Source organism: Nycticebus coucang, chromosome 18, assembly GCF_027406575.1.
Source record: "Nycticebus coucang isolate mNycCou1 chromosome 18, mNycCou1.pri, whole genome shotgun sequence".
Classification (NCBI taxonomy): Eukaryota; Metazoa; Chordata; class Mammalia; order Primates; family Lorisidae; genus Nycticebus; species Nycticebus coucang.
Window position 1 is genome coordinate 23,071,154 of NC_069797.1, and position 18,341 is coordinate 23,089,494.

Here is an 18,341-nt window from a genome sequence, read left to right on the forward strand (position 1 = left end):
GGGACCGGTGCCCTACCCCTTTGAGCCACAGGCACCACCCAAGTTTTTCTGTTTTTAGTAGAGATGGAGTCTTGCTCTTGCTCAGGCTGGTCTCGAACTCCTGAGCTCAAGCTATCCACCTGCCTAGGTTATCTGCTTTTTAAAAACTAATAGAATTAAGGGACTCAGCACGGTGGCTTGTGCCAATAATCCTAGCACTTTAGGGGGCTGAGGTGGGAGGATTGCTTGAGCCCAGAAGTTTGAAACAGCTTAGGGAATAGCGAGATCCATGGTCTATAGAAAATACAAATATTAGCAGGGCCTCGTGGCACATGCCTGTAGTCCCAGCTACTTAGGAGTCGGAGGCAGGAAGATCACTTGAGCCCAGGAGTTTGAGGTTGCTGTGAGCTATGATGATGCCTCTGAAGAGCAAGACCCTGTCAGCAGGGTAAAGTAGGAATTAAACAAAAAAGGAAGTAGACTCCAATGACTTTAGATTTTCTGTAAGCTCTATGAGAGCAGAGATTTTTATCTCTGCTGTATTTCCAAGATCTAATAAAATAGTGCCTGGCCAATAGTAAGAGTATAGTATATTTGCAAAATCAATGGAGGAATTTGGGGGCACAGTGGGAATTGCAGAAGTAAAGATAGAACTAGACTGGTGCCCACTATAGCCACCCGCATCTTATCCCGCTGCCACCTCAGCTGCCACCTTCTCCACTGTTGTTCCTTTGAGCCACGGTGATGCCCTTGGCTCTCTGCCCATCCTCTTCCTTCACACGTTGGCTCATTTCTAGTCCTCTAGAACTGAGTTCTTTGCTCTCTTTGTTCTTCCACAGCATTAGCAGTTCCCAATCCTTTCCAATATCATTCTGGTTTTTTTATTTCTCTATTACTTTCAGTATAAATAATAAGAATTAGGCTGGGCACAGTGGCTCACACTGGTAACCCCAGCTCTTTGGGAACCGAGGTGGGAGGATCATTGGAGGCCAGGATCTCAAGGCCAGCCAGGGCAAGAGAGTGAGACCCCATCTCTAAAAAAATGTTTAAAAGTTAGTGGGACATAGTAGCATACACTTGTAGTCCCAGCTACACAGGTGGCTGAAATGGGAAGATCACTTAAACCCAAGAATTTGAGGATCCAATGAGCTATGATGACCCTGCTATACTCCAGCCTGGGAGATAGTAGAAACTTCATCTCTAAAACATAAATAGAAGCTTATGTTTGCCTGTTATTTTATGGTTCACTTATTTCAGCCTTTTAACCACTCTTTAAAGAAAGACTTCATTGGCAAGCACAGTGGCCCACACCTGCATTCCCAGCATTCTAGGAGGCCGAGACAAGTGGATTGCTTGAGTAAGATGAGACCCCCATCTCTGCTAAAATAGAAAACGTAGCTGGGTGTTGTGGTAGGCACCTAAAGTCCCAACTACTCAGGACTCTTCCTCAGGCAAGATTACTTGAGCCCAAGAGTTTGAGGTTGCCGTGAGTTATGATGATACCACGACACTTTACCCAGGGCAACAAAGTGACATTTTGTCTCAAAAAAAAAAAGAAGAAAGAAAGAAAGACTTCATTATTGCATTTTGTGGAAGATCATTAAGAGTTAGATGACTTATTCAGCATCCCTGGCTAAGGAGACGCAGAGCCTGGGTCTTTGGGACATGATGGTCCCTTGGTGACAATTTACACAGGCACTGCTGCTTAAGGGCAGGGAGTGTCCTTGTGCATCTTCATATCCCCAGCAAGCAGCAGGCTCAGTGATTTGTACTGAGGAGCACCTCCATAGATGTTTTGGGTTGGGTTGACTTTATCTTGTCATATGCTGTGGCTTGAGGTAAGTTAGGTGGCAGTTTGCAAGATGCATCAGACAGAGAGGTGGGCTAGGAGCCTACTGCAGGAATCCAGGCCTCGCCAGGAATGGGAAAGTAGGAATGGACATCTGGAAGGCAAAAATGACAGGCTCTCTAACCAATTGAATATGAGGAACAAATCCTCTAGAGAATTTTTCTAAGCTGCTGCTGGGGAGGATGGTGGTGGGTGAGTAGAGAGCCATTGCAGAGGCTCCTGAAATTGTAGTCAGGGCTCTAACCCTCCTTCTGCTCTTCCTTTCCTGTGCTGCCTTCCACCAGAGGGGCCATGGCACCCCTACAGGTACTGGGGGTGGGACTGATGGTGCATGTGTGGTTTGGGGGGTAATGCAAGCTGGGAATCTGTGCATGACCAGCCTTCACCCAGATCTCATCCTTCCCTTTTCTCTCCCTCCTGTCAGTGGTGGTCACACTGGAGCCTTGTGAAGGGGCTGAGACATATGTCAACGGGAAGCTTGTGACGGAGCCGCTGGTGCTGAAGTCAGGTAGAAGACATGTTTCAGAGTGAGGGCTCTGGGACATGGCTGCACGTGGGAAGGGCTTTCTGGGTGCATCCCAGGGAATGAATAAGAAAGAGCACGAGGCTGTGAAAAAGGAGCTGGGGAGTAGAGAGGAGGGAGTTAGGTCTTGGTTTCTCTTGCTGCCCCAGGGAAGCATGAAGAGGATGCCAAACTCCCCTGATTCCCTCTGTCTCACTGGGCTGGGGTGGTTCCTAGGGCCATGGGATGTTGGCTCTATGATGTCTCTTAGACTCGGGTGATAGCAGAGAGGGTGTCAGGGCACCTGGGACTGTGAGGCCTGTACACCTTCACTGTAGGGATGGGTTTGCTGCTATGGGGGAGCATATCTACTTGTCTGTCCTTTCTTCTCTAGGGAATAGGATTGTGATGGGCAAGAACCACGTTTTCCGCTTTAATCACCCGGAGCAGGCGCGGCTAGAACGGGAACGAGGGGTCCCGCCACCCCCAGGACCACCCTCTGAGCCCGTCGACTGGAACTTTGCCCAGAAGGAACTGCTGGAGCAGCAGGGCATCGACATCAAGCTAGAGATGGAGAAGAGGTATGAGAGGGGTACCTGTGTACCCTGTGGCCCTCTAGCCCCCCGCCTTTTAGGCTCTTGGACCCCAGCTTCCTCCTGTTGTCAGACACCCCACTGAGGTGGCTCTTCCTTCCCTCCCCGCCCAATTGTAGGCTGCAGGATCTGGAGAATCAGTATCGGAAAGAAAAGGAGGAGGCTGATCTTCTGCTGGAGCAGCAGCGACTGGTGAGGGGTGGGCAGTGGCAGGGATAGGCTGGTGTGTGGTCACGCTGGGAGCCCCGCTCTGCTTTCATTGTGTGTCCTCTGAGTCAGAGAGGGAGGTGGGCATCGAGAGTGAGGGAGGGGAGGGCTGGCATCGGGGAGGAGAAAGCCAGGCCAGAAACGTGACCAGGGGAGAAAACTGCTGCCTGTAGGGAACACAAGCTCCTCCCAGGTGACCAGGGCTTCCTAGACTCCAACTGATCCTGTATCCACCTCATCCAAGCACCACCCATGTTGCTGTTTACTTAAAATTGGTCTTTAAATGGACTTTCACATTTTGTACAGAATTTCAGATTTGATTAGCTGCAGCTAATACTTTAGATCACTTTCTCTGTTCTAGCCACTGTTCTAAATACTTAATCCTAAAAACACATCTGTGGGGTAGATACTGTCCTGAGCTTCATTGTCTAAGAAGCAGAGGTTAAGCAGTCTGCCTAAGGCTGCGGTCAGACAGAGATAGAGCAGACTTTAACCTAGGCGCTCAGAAGGGGACATGTCTGGTGTCGTGGGGACACTCTGGGCTGGGACTCATGGGCTGCTTATGTCCTTAGCCTTCTCCTCCTCTCTCCCTCTTTCTCTGGCCCCAGTATGCAGACTCTGACAGTGGGGACGACTCTGACAAGCGCTCCTGTGAGGAGAGCTGGCGGTTGATTTCGTCTTTGCGGGAGCAGCTGCCCCCCACCACAGTGCAGACCATCGTCAAGCGCTGTGGCCTGCCCAGCAGTGGCAAGCGCCGGGCACCTCGCAGGGTCTATCAGATCCCCCAGCGGCGGCGGCTACAGGGCAAAGACCCCCACTGGGCCACGATGGCTGACCTGAAGATGCAGGCAGTGAAGGAGATCTGCTACGAAGTGGCCCTGGCCGATTTCCGCCATGGGCGGGCCGAGATCGAGGCCCTGGCTGCCCTCAAGATGCGGGAGCTGTGTCGCACCTATGGCAAGCCAGAGGGCCCTGGAGATGCCTGGAGGGCTGTGGCCCGGGATGTCTGGGACACGGTGGGCGAGGAGGAAGGAGGTGGAGGTGGCTGCGGTGGCAGTGAAGAGGGAGCCCGCGGGGCAGAGGTGGAGGACCTCAGGGCCCACATCGACAAGCTGACGGGGATTCTGCAGGAGGTGAAGCTGCAGAACAGCAGCAAGGACCGAGAGCTGCAGGCCCTGAGGGACCGCATGCTCCGCATGGAGAGGGTCATCCCCCTGGCCCAGGTGGGGGCCCCTGGCCTGGCTCGCTCTCTCCCCTCCTCCCCTCTCTCAGCTCTTCCCTTTAGGAACCTCAGACCCTCTTTCCCCCTCTTTGAAAAAGTGTTCAAAATAGCCAGGCATTGTGGTGGGTACCTGTATTCCCAGCTACTTGGGAAGCTGAGGCTGGAGGATAACTTGAACCCAGGAATTTGAAGTTGCTGTGAGCTGTGACACTAGGACACTCTACCGAGGGTGACAAAGTGAGACTCTGTCTCAAAAAAAGAAAAGAAAAAGTTGTGTTTAGCATAGCATAGATTTTTCTCAGTATAGTTTATGAATTACATGCCTCACAACACCAGGCTGCTAATTAAAAATGCTGATTCCTGGGTTCTATCCCAGAGCTACTGAAATCCACATCTTTGGGGACAAATCTGCATTTATAATAATCTTCCCACATACTTTTAAAGTATAATAAAGTTTGAGAACCACTGGTATCAAGTATATAATTCTTAAGTACTGCTTGTCTGTATTCTTTAAGTAACCATCCCCTCCCCTCCAGTTGACCATTTACTCTGTGGTAGCTGATGTTTTCTGTGTGTTTTCTTGTTTAATCTTCATATAGCCTTGTGAGTGCTAGTATTATCACCTAGTCCTGTTTTGCATGGTTCTCTCAACAAATATTTGGGTGCCTACTATGGACCAGGCATTGTGCTAGTCACTGGGGTTTAATGAAACAACAGATGAAGTTTCTGCTTTAGTCCGGCTTTCTCCTGGGGGAGAGGAGGCAGTCACTTACCAGCTGTAGCTCATGGTTCCTGCAGGCTTGCCTCTGAATGCAGGACCTCACCCCTTGTGCAGTCTGCTTTAGCCTCACTGGCTTCCTTGCTGTTCCTTGATCCTTGCTGGGGAAACTATGGTCTTAGGGCCTTTGCACCTTCTGTTCCCGCTGCCAAGAACACTTTTCCCCCAGATAGCCACAGAGTTTGGCCCCCCAGCCTTCTGCAGGCCACTGAAATGACAACTTAAAAATCTCTCCTGTCTATTCCCAGTGCAGCCACCCCATGCTGCCTTCCTATTTTTCCCTGCTCTCTTCATCTGAAATATAACTCATTTCTTACAACCCTATGCATCAGACATCATTATTAATGACATCATCTTAAAGCTGAGGAAACAGAGGCACAGACAGGTTAAAAGCCAAAGATCCAGCCACAGCTAGGAAGTGGCAGGCCTGGGATTGACTCGTGGTCTGGCTCTCACCTGTGCTCCTGAACCACCACTCTTCTAGCTTCCTTCTCTCCAGGTCCTTCTAACTTAACCTTTTGAGTCCACAGGTCCTCAGGATTCAGTTCTCTTATGTTTCTCCTTGTCTCTCAACCTTTCTCCCTTCCAGGATCATGAGGATGAGAGTGAAGAAGCCGGAGAGGTACTTTGGGCCACACCGGAAGGATCAGAAGCGGTAGAGGAGGCAGACCCCAGTGACCGTGCGCCCCCAGCCCGACCCCCGTCACCACCCCTGTCAAGCTGGGAGCGGGTGTCACGGCTGATGGAGGAGGACCCTGCCTTCCGTCGGGGTCGCCTTCGCTGGCTCAAGCAGGAGCAGCTACGGCTACAGGGACTGCAGGGCTCTGGTGGCCGGGGAGGGGGGCTGCGCAGGCCCCCAGCCCGCTTTGTGCCCCCTCACGACTGCAAGCTGCGCTTCCCCTTCAAGAGCAACCCCCAGCATCGGGAGTCCTGGCCAGGAATGGGGAGTGGGGAGGCTCCAGCTGCACCCCAACCCCCTGAGGAGGTCATTCCTGTTCCAGCCGCCCCTGCCCGCAGGCCTCCGAGTCCCCGCAGATCCCACCGTCCTCGCAGAAACTCCCTGGACGGAGGGGGCCGATCCCGGGGAGGGGCTTCTGCACAACCCGAACCCCAGCACTTCCAGCCCAAAAAGCACAACTATTATCCCCAGCAGCCTCAACCTTACCCAGCCCAGCGGCCCCCAGGGCCCCGCTACCCCCCATACACAACTCCCCCTCGAATGAGACGGCAGCGCTCAGCCCCTGACCTCAAGGAGAGTGGGGCGGCCGTGTGAATCTCACATGGGGCAGAGGGCCTGCTGGGGCCCTCATTGGGAGAAGGGAAGATGCCCAAGACGTTGCCCCAGAAGCGCTGGGGAAGGGAGGCCCAGGAGATGAGAGAGAAGGTCCGCGTAGGTGATAGAAGACTTAGGGAGACTGAGCCGGAGGCTGAGGGAAGGAAGAGGGCGTGGAGTTGCCAGGAGCAAACCAAAGTGAAGAAAGAGGGATGGAAAGCTGCCTCGGGTGCCCCTTGCAGAGAGGGGCCCACAAACGCTGCTATGGGTGGGGTGGGGGGCTGGGGTGCCACTTACCAGTGTTTGACTTTCTTTTCAAGTGGGAGGGGGGAAAGAGGAGAGAAGAGAGTAAGGCTAGTTCTTCTCCCTGGCCCCTGTCTGTCTGTCTGTGGTGGGTTTCTGTTTCCAGGGAGGTGTGGCAAGATCTTTAAGTCATTCCCCTCCCCTTCCAGGCCTCCTGCTATATTTGGGGGAACCTGACTGGTTTGGCTAGAGTCCCACAGTGGTGTGGGGCCCTTTAATAAAGGATAGCAAACAGGTAGCTTGTGGCTCATTTGTTTTGGGGTTTTAATAAAGGCATAGGTTATACATGTATAAGTAGAATGCACAGATCTTAAGCATACATCTCAGTGAATTTTTACATATGTGTGATCCCATATAGTCACCCCCCAGATCAAGATATAGGAAGATTCCATCTTGTTTTCCCATACTTTGAACTTTATGTCTCTTCTCTCCAGAATGTATAACCCATTCTTTTCCTTTAGCCTACCCGGAGTCTCCATCTCTGTCCCTCACACCTAACATGTCCTGGAAAGAGAAGACAGGGAGGGGTGCGAAGTGAGATAGAGGGACCACCAGCAACTGGCTGATGGTTGCCAACAGGGAAGGATTTAAGGATTACAGGGGGATGCTGTGTTAAAGTTAACTTGCTTGAAAGTTCTCCCAAGAAGCCACAACTTGGGCTAGTGAATGACTGGGCAAGCTCACTGTACCTATCTGAATGCACTGGGCAAGCTCACTGTACCTATCTGATTATTTTCATCCCAGTTGTGTTACTGGCCTCTTGGCAGAGTGCATTCAGTATTCCCCCACGGGCAGTATTTATTTGTCTTAAGACTTTTCAAGAGGGATGCTGCATGCTTTTTTAAATGTTTTGGGTTGGAGCAAAAAGCCCGTGACAATGCCATCTCATAAAGCTTCTGCAGATTAGATTGTATCCCTGCTCTGCCTTCAGCTTGCCAAACTCTGGAATCCCTGTGTTTTCATCTTGTTCTCAGGAAAACACTTCCACCCATTTGAAACTTTGAGCTATTTTTTCACAGCTTCCTGAGGTCAGTCTTGAGGTGCAAGCAGCCAAACCATAGATATCCCAACTGTGGCCAAACCATGGCTCTGGGAAAGGAAGTGTACGATTAAATTTACTCTTGGTTCCCACCCCCTGATGCTGGCTGCTTGTATTTTGGCACGTTTTGGCTGCCTGGTCTTGGAAGACCTGTTGACAGTGACCCAGATCTGGAAAGTAATGGACAGTTTGGTGACAGTGTTACCTGAGCAGTTCATAATCTGGTTGGGTAGACTAAATGTAAGCAAGAAAATGACAGACTGCGAAGTTCCTTGCAGGTCACAGCCAAGTTGAGTGATACGAGTGCTGTGGTAGTCGAGATGGGAAAGATTGCTTGCTAGTTTAAAACAGTCGGGGTTAGGTGGCACCTGTGGCTCAAGGAGTAGGGTGCCGGCTCTATATACCAAGGGTGGTAGGTTCAAACCCGGCCCTGGCCAAAGAAAAAAACAAACAAAAAAAACAGTTGGGGTCAGGCACAGTGGCTCACACCTGTCATCACAGCACTTTGGGAGGCTGAGGTGGGAGAATCACTTGAGGCCAGGAGTTTAAGAACAGATTGAACAACATAGCGAAACCCTGTCTTTACAGAAAAATAGAAAAGTTAGCCAGGTGTGGTGATGCAAACCCATAGTCCTAGCTACTCAGGAGGCTGAGGCAGGTGGATCACTGTGTCCAGGAGTTTAAGGCTGCACTGGGCTATGATCACACCACTGCACTCCAGTCCAGGCAACGGAATAAGACCTAGTCTCAATAAAAACAGTTGGATTATTTCCCCTAAAGATCCTGCCTTATATAAATATGTTATTAACTACCCTTTTTGTGTGTGGCAGTGACAGTGGCTGCATAAGTTATCTACCATTTTTTTTTTTTTTTTTTGTAGAGACAGAGTCTCGCTTTATGGCCCTCGGTAGAGTGCCGTAGCCTCACACAGCTCACAGCAACCTCCAACTCCTGGGCTTAAGCGATTCTCTTGCCTCAGCCTCCCCAGTAGCTGGGACTACAGGCGCCCACCACAACGCCCGGCTATTTTTTCGTTGCAGTTTGGCCGGGGCCGGGTTTGAACTCGCCACCCTCGGTATATGGGGCCGGCGCCTTACCGACTGAGCCACAGGCACCGCCCCTATCTACCATTTTTAAAATCTACTTCTTCAGTCTTCCAAGTCAATCTTTAAAAATGTGGAAGAATTTTGTTCATATTTTATTCAGAGAAGAGCCCATTAGTCTCTTATCTGTGCTACATCTGGCAGCATACCACACCCATTTCATTTAGCCCTTGAAATAACCTTGTAAAGGAGGTCTTCTGTCTCCATTTTTCTCAGATGACATTGAGTTTTCCCCCCTAGTGTTTATTTATCTTTTGTTAGAGACAGGGTCTTGCTATGTTGCCTAGGTTGGACTCGAACTCCTGGGCTTAAGTAAGCCTCTCACCTGAGCTTCCCGAGTAGCTGGGATTACAAGTGCATGCCACTTTGCCCATCTCCTGAAGACTGAGGTTTAATTGATGAGTTGACCAAATTCATACAGTTAAATGGCAAAGTTAGGATTTCAGTCTAGTCAACCTAACTAAAGTCCAGATTCCATCAGATATCAGCTCTCCTAGAAAGCAATGGCCTTCTCCTCAAATTAAGTTTTCTTAAATATTTTGTGAGCCACCTGGTCTCTCCCAAGTTGCCCTGAGAAATGAGAGCTGCTATTTTGTGGGTGTCTTCTGAGGCCCACAAATCATGCAAAGTCACCTAAACAATCTGCCAGTTTTTCTTTCTTTTCTTTTCTTTTTTTTTTTTTAAGACAGAATCTTACTTTGTCGCCCTTAGTAGAGTGCCTTGGTGTCATAGCTCACAGCAACTTCAAACTCTTGGGCTCAAGCGATTCTCTTGCCTCAGCCTCTGAAGTAGCTGGGACAACAGGCGCCTGCCACAGTGCCTGGCTATTTTTAGAGACAAGGTCTCCCTTTTGCTCAGGCTGGTCTTGAACCTGTGAGCTACCCACCTTGGCAATCTACCTGCCTCGGTCTCCCAGAGTGCTAGGATTACAGGCGTGAGCCACCACACCCCAACCAATCTGCCAATTTTCTAGCTCACTCAATTTTGACATTTCTACAAATTCACCTTTGGTTTTCTTGGAAATTCAGTTTGCTTCTTCATTTCTTTCTTTGGAGGTTTCTTTTCCTTTTGTTGGTTATTCATTTGGACATTTTGTTCTGTTACCTGGAATTTTTGTATCTTGAACAAATTTGGAGATCTCAATGTATTTTTTTCCCAAACAGTCCACTTATGCCTTTCTATATTTATAGCTTCCAATTTGGTTCGTTTGAAATTGTTCTTTTCCCTTTTAAAGATTTAGTGTCTGTAGCGACCTGATGCCATTTTGGTTCTGCAGGACCATGGATAGTTTCTACTTATGAAGACCCACCACTCCTGACAAATCACATGCTGCTTGCACCATCATCTTGGAGACCGTGGGTGTCACTGAGGTCCTGCTTCCTGTACCAGAAGAATTTTAGGGAACACAACCCAGTGAGTTTCTTGAAAGGGAAGAGGAGACTGTGGCAGCATCTGGATAGAGTATGTTACATCTAAAAGTCTGGTCACCAGATGTGAGTTGTAGAAGCCACTTCTCTCATCCCTAAACAATTCTGCAGTTGTAGGATCTGACATTAACCTGCAATGTCTCTGATAGCCTCATCAATGAGGATCTCCACTTCAATTCCTCCAGCTCCTTCACCCACTCACCTTCACCCTCTTTTTTTTTTTTTTTTTTGAGACAGAGTCTCACTCTGTCACCGTTGTTAGAGTGCTATGGCGTCACAGCTCACAGCAACTTCCAACTCCTGGGCTTAGGTGATTCTCTTGCCTCAGCCTCCCAAGTAGCTGGGACTACAGGTGCCTGCCAGAACGCCCAGCTATTTTTTGTTGCAGTTTGGCCAGGGCTGGGTTCGAAAACACCACCCACAGTATATAGGGCTGGCGCCCTACTCACTGAGCCACAGGCACCCCCCTCAACTTCCCACTATTAAGAAATGAGAGAGTTCCTTCTCCAGTTCCTGTCTGCCAACATGGAGAAGGAATGTGTTTTCATACCTGGGAAAATGAGCTACAACCCATTACAGCTTTTTTTTTTTTTTTAACAAATGACCAGGGAAACTGGGTGTTCTCGTTGAGACTTCTCAGCTGTAGAGGAAAAGCTCTCCCTTCCCCAAGTCCAGGCCCCCACCCCAGCAGGTTAGTGCTGGAGTCAGAACTCTAGGAGCACACAGACTGGGGCTCCTGCCTCCTCGCTGGTTAGCTGGGTTACTCTGAGTAAGTCATCTTCTCTGGGGCCCAGTTTCCTTTTTCTCTGTATAATAGGACCTATAACAACTCCAACTGTTGGTAAGATTTAATGAGCTATAATATATGCAAAGAGCCTAGTACATATTCGGAGCTCAAAGTTGGTGCCTTCCCTTATTCCTTCCTCTGAACTGAAAATGAAACCTTGACAAAGAAGGAAGGTGGCGCAAAATGAAGTCAGGTCCAAAAAGATGTCAAAGTTCCTCTGTAGCTAAACCCTCTGCACTAGCTGGCGCCCCCTACCCATTAAAACTTCTCCCACTATTGCCCACCAGGGGGAGAAAAGGCGCAGGTTCCCTCGAAGGCCGCTTTCGCTTGAGCGCTCACAGAGCCTGTGAGAGCGAGGCCGTGCGTGGCCCCGTGACCGAGCGCGCCCGTGAGGCTTCTGGGGGCGGGGCGAGAGGGCGCGCGCTCAAAGGCAGAGAGTGGCGCGGCACCTTTTCCTTGCGGGTGGTGTTTTCTCGGGGGCCTGGACTTGGGGGCGTAGAGGAGGGTGATGCCCGGGTGGGCAGGGGCCCTGCGGCGACTTTTTCTTCCTCCAGGACTAGCTGTGATCTTCATTTTCCAGAAGGGATAACCTGATTCCTTTCAGAGTTAGCCTTCCTTGATCCCAAGAAAGGAAAGAGAAGCATTCATTAAGCAACTTCTGCGTAGGGACTTTGCAAGGGAAGTGGGTCAACCTTAGGGGAAAGTTTGATCTTACTAGAGGAGGCTTTAGATTGCAGTTTGTTTTGTTTGAAATTTAACAAATACAAAAAGGTAGAAGGAAGAAAATTGAAGTAATCCATGTTTCTGTCACCCCATTGCTATCTTCTGAAAAAGGATCCTAAAATGTTCAAGTGTTTATTGAACGCCAACCCATACTTAGCACTCTCGGGTTGTGAGGAGAATGCAGAGGGAAAAGAATGATGATCAGGAGACAGGATTTTTAGAAATCTGTGCAAATGAGTGCATGTTAAGAGTGTCTTTAAGGGAAAATCACGTAACAATGACAGAGAATCAATTTACTAGTAAAGATTATGGACAAGAAAACCTAAAAAAGGGAGAAGCCATAAGCATGACAAGAAAAGCATTACAACCTGTATTTTATTTATTTATTCATTTAGCTAGTTAGTTTTGAAACAGAGTCTCACTCAGTCGCCCTGGGTAGAGTGCCATGGCATCATCATAGCTCAGAGCAACCTCAAACTCCTGGGCTCAAGTGATCCTTTTGCCTTAGTCTCCCGAGTAGCTGGGACTACTATTGCAGGAAAACAAGGCCCAACGGAGAGAAAGAGCACCCAAACACCACGTTTATAAGAGGAAGGGCTTTAAGAAGAATTCCAAATGGACTTGCTCCCTGACTGCCTTGGTCTTTCCCTTTTTATTGACAGTCAAAAAGTTCCAGCCCACAGGTACCCTTCTCATTGGCCAGTTTGAATCAAGCGGGAGATGCTATTCCTGCCCCTACAGAACTACAGGATTTCACAGAACCTGGACATTTCCAAGTTTCAGGAAGTTAAGTTTACAAATTCCCAAGAGCTGAGTCACTGTGGAGAGGACCCTGCATGTGTATCCTTGTGGTCTCCTTGAGAAGACCTGTTCTTATAGACCTCACCCTTCTTGGGTATCCTCTCTCACTACAGGTACCTGCCATAATGCCCAGCTAATTTTTTTTTTCTATTTTTAGTAGAGATGGGGTCTTGGTCTTGCTCAGGGCGTTCTCAAACTCATGAACTCAAGCAATCTGCCCATCTCAGCCTCCCAGAGTGTTAGGATTACAGGTGTGAGATACTATGCCTGGCCTACCACCTGTATTTGAACCTCTATTCTCTGCAGATTATAAAATATATCTGAAAAATTAACCCACTTCTCTTGTAAGGTTTCATTAGATATTTTCAAAATAAAAATGCTTTATTGTACAAATCCAATGACAATCTCAGGCCAGGGGACAAGCCCACAGCCACAACCTGTCCTTGGCCCCAGGCCTGCTCTTTGGTCTTCACCCTGGTCTGAAGTGGCAGCATGTCCTGAGGAGTGTGCAGGAATCTCTGAGCATGCCCATATGTGGGGAGGCCTGTGGCAGCCTCAAGGTGAAGACAGATGGGGTGGAGTGAAGGCCCCACCTGCAGAGGCTCAGGGTGTACAGGGATCTACACAATCTTTTCCACTGTGGAACATGTGGTAAATGCTGGTGGAAAGGAACATGGCGCTAGCACCGAGCAGGGAGCCCACCTGGATGGCCACACCAGCTGCCAGCAATGCAGGTCGGCCCCTGACATGCAGCAGGGAGCTGGCAGCTACCTTCACGTATGAGAATGTGCCAAGACACAGCACCCATGAGAGCACCTGAGAAGGACATTAGCAGGAGGCTGAGCATCACATGCCCCTGCTCCAGGGCAATCTACCCTTCCCGTTTCATGTCCCCACTGTGCTCACCACAAGAACCATGCCTGCAGAGGTGCCCACCAGGGGTGGGCAGGGGCTCAGGATTGCCAGCGCCATCACGTAGGCCCCAAAGAACATGGCCAGCAGAGAGAGGCCACCCAGACCTGCCAGGGACCTGTGGGAGGTGAGCAGAGACTCAGGGCTAGCTTACAAGACCCAGCCCCACTCCTTCATCCCACCCACTAACAGGCTTGGGGACTCTTGTGCACCTGCACAGCACGCCCAAGGCCAGGAAACAGGCAAGGGGGTTGGCAGCACTGCCCAGCACCACAGCTAGGTGGTAGGCCAGGCGCCCATAGGGCAAGCAGGAAAAGCTCTGCACCGCAGGCAGGATGCCATTGGTCAGTGCACTGATGACAGCCAGGAGGCCCAGCAGGCAGGCACCCTGGGCAGAGAGCAGCCAGTGAGTCTCAAGGTCAGGGCCAGCGTTGGTGCCTGCTGTCTGGCTCGGTGGCTCCTGCAATGGCAAGGCCTCTTCTTCCTCTTCCTCCTCTGTTTCTTGGGCTGCCACTTGCAGTCCAGGCCCCAGACCCTCTGTGGATACAGATGGTAGTGATGGCAGCAGCAACAGGAGACCATGGAAGGCAGCAGCTGAAGTGATCAGAAGGGCAGTCAGTGCCCAGAAGAAGGTGCTGGCAGGAAAACGCTCAGGGAAATAAAGGGGGGGCCCAGAGGTGCCATTGGTGGGGGCTGGCGGGCACTGGAGATGGCCCACACCCTGCACGAGGGCCAGCAGACAGGGCAGCAGGGCACTCAGCCCCTGACCCAGGAAGAAAGACCGTAAGAAAGGAGGTGGCAGGTGGCTCAGAAAGGGCAGGAAAGTGACATTAGAAGTGCAGCAGGCCAGTGCCAGCACCAAGGCCAGCGTTAGGAAGGCCACAGAGTGGAGCTGCCCTGCCACTGGTGCCACGTGATGCCACAGAAGAGCCAGCAGGGCTGTGCCCACCACATTCAAAGCCTGTACCACCTGGATGGGGACCTGCTCGCCCTTGTCCGGTGCCAGCCGCCTCCATAGGGTCACCACCAGCAGACCCAGGTTCCCCAGCGCCACACACACAGAGAGGTATGAGGGGAGGCTCCAACCTGCAGGGAAGGAAGGATGCCATGTCAGAGGCACTGTGGCTAAAGGAGGAAGAGCCTTCCCTGCACCTCCCTCCTACTCACCCTCCGGAAGGTCTTTCACCACCACAGGCAGCTGCACCCAGATCCCGTTGAGGGCAGCCCACGAGCCCATGCCGAAGAGAGCCACCAGCACGTGGGTCAGCACCAGATGGCCTAGCGTGGGCGCTGCCATTCAGCCGAAGGCTGGGCCCTCCAGGACAGCTCTAAGTTTACAGTCAGCTCTTTCCTCACCTAGGTCCAGAGACACTTCTGCTCTTCTGGGAACTGAAGACCTCTGGTAGCTTGCAAACAGACAGGCTCACGGGACACCGAACCGGAGGGACCTGGACGGGGAAGGGGCGGGGATGGGGAGGAGGAGGGGCTAAACCATCCAAGTGGGACCGGCCGGTGGGTGCCGGGAGCGCAGAGCTGCAGTTCTGGCCAAGTAGAGAGGCAGGAAGCCCGTCCCAGGCGAGGACCTGATCTTCCTACCCTCTGAGGACCACGGGTCCCAGCTGAAACAACTCGGCACCGCCGCCCTCATGCCCAAACGGACCCTGGGACAAGGGCATCGCTCAGTCTCCACGCCAACACTACGTAGGGTTCTGGAGCCACGTCCGGCTGGAGGAGGGAGTGGCCGCGGCGCGCTCTGCCCGGAGGGGCGGCAGGTGCTGCCATCCTGCCTGCGTCAGGTGGCAGCCCGGGGTCCCCGCGCCTCCGAGTCGGTCCTGCGGCCGCCTCCTGCACTCCAGGGCGACGCCCTCCGGCCGCGAGCCCGGCGGGGGTGTGGCTAGGATTTGGGACGCTGCCAGCAGGCCGGTCACTAGATTTTTAAATCACAAAATAATGAATGCTAATTGTGCACAAAATGGTAAACGCTATTAGACCTTTTTTTTTTTTTTTTTGAGACAGTCTCTGTCCCCCTGGGTGAAGGGCCGTGGTGTCGTGTAAGCTATGATGACACCACAGTACTTCACCCAGGGGGACAGAGACTGCGTTTTCACAAACTCCTGGGCTCAAGAAATCCTCCTGCCTCAGCCTCCCGAGTAGCTGGGACTACAGGCGCCCGCCACAGCACTTTTTATCCTTCTCAGGGATCGCTCTGGCCTCCTGCCTGAAAGCTAAGAGTAGTTTTTACGTTTGTAAATGGTTGGGGGAAGAGTCAAAGGAAGAATCATATTCCCCAACGTGTGAAAATTATATGAAATTCAAATTTCAGGGTCCATGAAGTTCTAGTGGAATACAGCCACTCCCGTCAGTTACATATCAGTCCGTCGGCTTTCCTGCTAGAAGGGCAGTACTGAACGGTTTCCACAGGGACTGTATGGCTCTCAAAGCCTGTTTACTCTCTGTCATTTATAGAAAAGGTTTTTTGGTCTATCCACCTCATCAGGAGGTAAGTTTGTTGACAGGAGGTACTTTGTCTATTTTACTGCCTGTCCTATCCTCAGGGATCACAGGTGCTCAGATTGTTGTTGAATGAGTGAACCAATAAAGCCCTAAAATATGTTTAACCACCACCACCCCCCAACTTCTTAAGTCATGTCCATATGCAATAAGATACAGCTTGGCCTTGCTGCTGAGGGGAAAGGCTAAACCAGACCAAAATGTGGTCAAGTGGAGGTTCCCCCAGTAATACCAAACAATGGTGTCTCTGATAACCGTCTACTTACCCAACACTGTTTTGTGCTTATTATGTGTTGGGCACTGTTTTAAGTATTTAAAAATATTAACAAATGTTATCTTTCTGCCAGGCAAGGTGTCTCATGCCTGTAATCCTAGCACTCTGGGAGGCCAAGGTGGGAAGATTCCTTGAGCTCAGAAGTTGGGGACCAGTCTGAGCAAGAGCAAGACCTTGTCTCCACTAAAAATAGGAAAACTGAGGCAAGAGTATCACTTGAGCCTAGGAGTTTGAGGTTCCTGTGAGTTATGATGCCACAGCACTCTACCCAGAGCGACTGAGACTGTCTTAAAAAACAAACAAACAAACAAAAAAAACCCAAATGTAATCTTTCTTTTCTTCTTCGTTTTTTTTTTTTTGAGACAGAGTCTCACTTTGTTGCCCTCGGTAGAGTGGTGTGGCATCATAGCTTACAGCAACCTCCAGCTCTTGGGCTTAGGAGATTATCTTGCCTCAGCCTCTCAAGTAGCTGGGCCTACAGGCGCCCACCACAACCCCTGTGCCCTACTCACTGAGCCACGGGCACCGCCCCTAATGTAATCTTTCTAGCCCAGTAGAGTGGCTACTCTAATTTTTTTATTGCACCTTCTTCTGACAGCAGGCAGCTACTACTATTATTAACCCATTTATACATGAAGAAATTGAGGCCAGTAAAGATTAGGTCACTTGCCAAACTTCCATGGGAAGGAAGCAGAGTCAGGATTTGAGCCTTGGTGATGGTCTAAATACCGAGCCTGTCCCTTAATTTGGGATATCACTTCCTCTAGGATAGAGGCATCTGCCCCTGCTTACTTGTAAGTCAGTTATTGACAACTTATCAACAAAATTCCCTATTTTGGAATGAGTGTGAGACAAAAGGGGTCACTATGTTTTTTTTGTTGTTGTTTGTTTGTTTTTTGAAACAGAGCCTCAAGCTATCGCCCTGGGTAGAGTGCTGTGGCATCACAGCTCACAGCAACCTCCAACTCCTGGGTTCAAGTGATTTTCCTGCCTCCGCCTCCCAAGTAGCTGGGACCACAGGTGCCCGCCACAATACCCAGCTATTTTTTGGTTGCAGCCATCATTGTTGTTCGGCAGGCCCGGGCTGGATTCGAACCTTCCAGCTCAGGTGTATGTGGCTGGTGCCTTAGCAGCTTCAGCCACAGGCGCAGAGCCCACTATGTCTTTAGGAATGGAGTTCTGACTGAAGAGAGGCTGACTGCTAGAAGGCTGCAATGAGAGTGGTGGACTGCTGGAAGGGAGTCTGGAGCTGTCTGTGAATAGTTATTGTTAGAAAGCATGCCTGGGGTGCTTGTGATTGCTAGGAGAAAAGTGCCTTGTGTGTGTGGGGACCCACTGTGGGATTGATACTTGAAGCAGACCTTGGAAGAACATTACTTAATGGAGAACATCTCTGGGCACTGCTGTGTCCTGAGGCCACACTTGTTCTTGTGTAGGCTGAGAGGACTAAGGTAAATGGGACATTGTGGGTTTCAGTGGGAAGTGCCTCAGACCTTGGGCTTCACCCTGCAATTTCACAAAAGAGCAGGGTTTGGGGGTGGGGAGTAACCAAGGAGACTGAGTATTTAACTTACCAAGGTGCAGAGTCCTTCTCACTTGGAGGCTCCCTGTGCTTCTTGGTGGTCAGGCTCCCTGGGGTACTCCATAGTGGCTAAAGAGCCCTAAGGCTATTTATTACTTGCCAGCTTAGCTCACTCTAATGCTAGCATTGTGCCCCAGGGAACTGGGTGCCCTGGGTGAACAGCACTTCTCAGATAAGGAACAGGTGAATTTCTGGGGAGTGTAAGACTGTAAGGCTGTAAGGCTGTCTTCATTAAGCAGCTAAGAAACTGATAGCTCCTCATACTCACTTATTGTGTCCAGTGCAGATGATGGCAGGGGCCGTGGGAAGGAGTTTCCAAATCTCCTGTCCTCGGTAGAGTGCTGTAGTGTCACAGCTCACAGCAACCTCATACCCTTGGGCTTAAGCGATTCTCTGGCCTCAGCCTCCCAAGTAGCTGGGACTACAGGCACCCGCCACAATGCCTGGCTATTTTTTGTTACAGTTATCATTGTTGT

At 50.6% G+C, this 18,341-nt stretch overlaps 2 protein-coding genes across 10 annotated transcripts in view; one reads left to right on the plus strand and one right to left on the minus strand.

Annotated features, from left to right (window-relative positions):
• Nucleotides 1-6,942, plus strand: part of KIF1C (kinesin family member 1C) — a 29,616-nt gene extending 22,674 nt beyond the window's left edge. For all 9 annotated transcript variants that reach the window (XM_053568199.1, XM_053568202.1, XM_053568200.1 and 6 more), the window contains 5 exons: nt 2,253-2,336; nt 2,725-2,911; nt 3,043-3,115; nt 3,739-4,353; nt 5,720-6,942. In XM_053568199.1, the coding sequence (XP_053424174.1) occupies nt 2,253-2,336; nt 2,725-2,911; nt 3,043-3,115; nt 3,739-4,353; nt 5,720-6,403 (1,643 nt within the window). In that variant the 3' untranslated portion in view covers nt 6,404-6,942. The remainder of the gene's footprint in view (nt 1-2,252; nt 2,337-2,724; nt 2,912-3,042; nt 3,116-3,738; nt 4,354-5,719) is intronic.
• A 5,234-nt stretch (nt 6,943-12,176) lies between these two features.
• On the minus strand, nt 12,177-15,344 carry SLC52A1 (solute carrier family 52 member 1). The gene is made up of 5 exons (XM_053568210.1): nt 15,095-15,344; nt 14,666-14,946; nt 13,711-14,584; nt 13,493-13,616; nt 12,177-13,402 (listed from the first exon to the last, which is right to left on the minus strand). The coding sequence occupies exons 2-5, from the start codon at nt 14,793-14,795 to the stop codon at nt 13,190-13,192; spliced, it is 1,341 nt and encodes a 446-aa protein (XP_053424185.1). The 5' UTR covers nt 14,796-14,946; nt 15,095-15,344; the 3' UTR covers nt 12,177-13,189.
• Nucleotides 15,345-18,341: the final 2,997 nt, after the last annotated feature.

What these genes read in the sequence shown, in the direction of transcription:
- SLC52A1 (XM_053568210.1), bottom strand. Translation starts at nt 14,795, where the DNA reads ATGGCAGCGCCCACGCTAGGCCATCTGGTGCTGACCCACGTGCTGGTG. An exon ending in GGTGAAAGACCTTCCGGAGG is followed by an intron (nt 14,585 to 14,665) that starts GTGAGTAGGAGG and finishes CCTTCCCTGCAG; the next exon opens with GTTGGAGCCTCCCCTCATAC. An exon ending in CTGCAGGCATGGTTCTTGTG is followed by an intron (nt 13,403 to 13,492) that starts GTGAGCACAGTG and finishes TGTCCTTCTCAG; the next exon opens with GTGCTCTCATGGGTGCTGTG.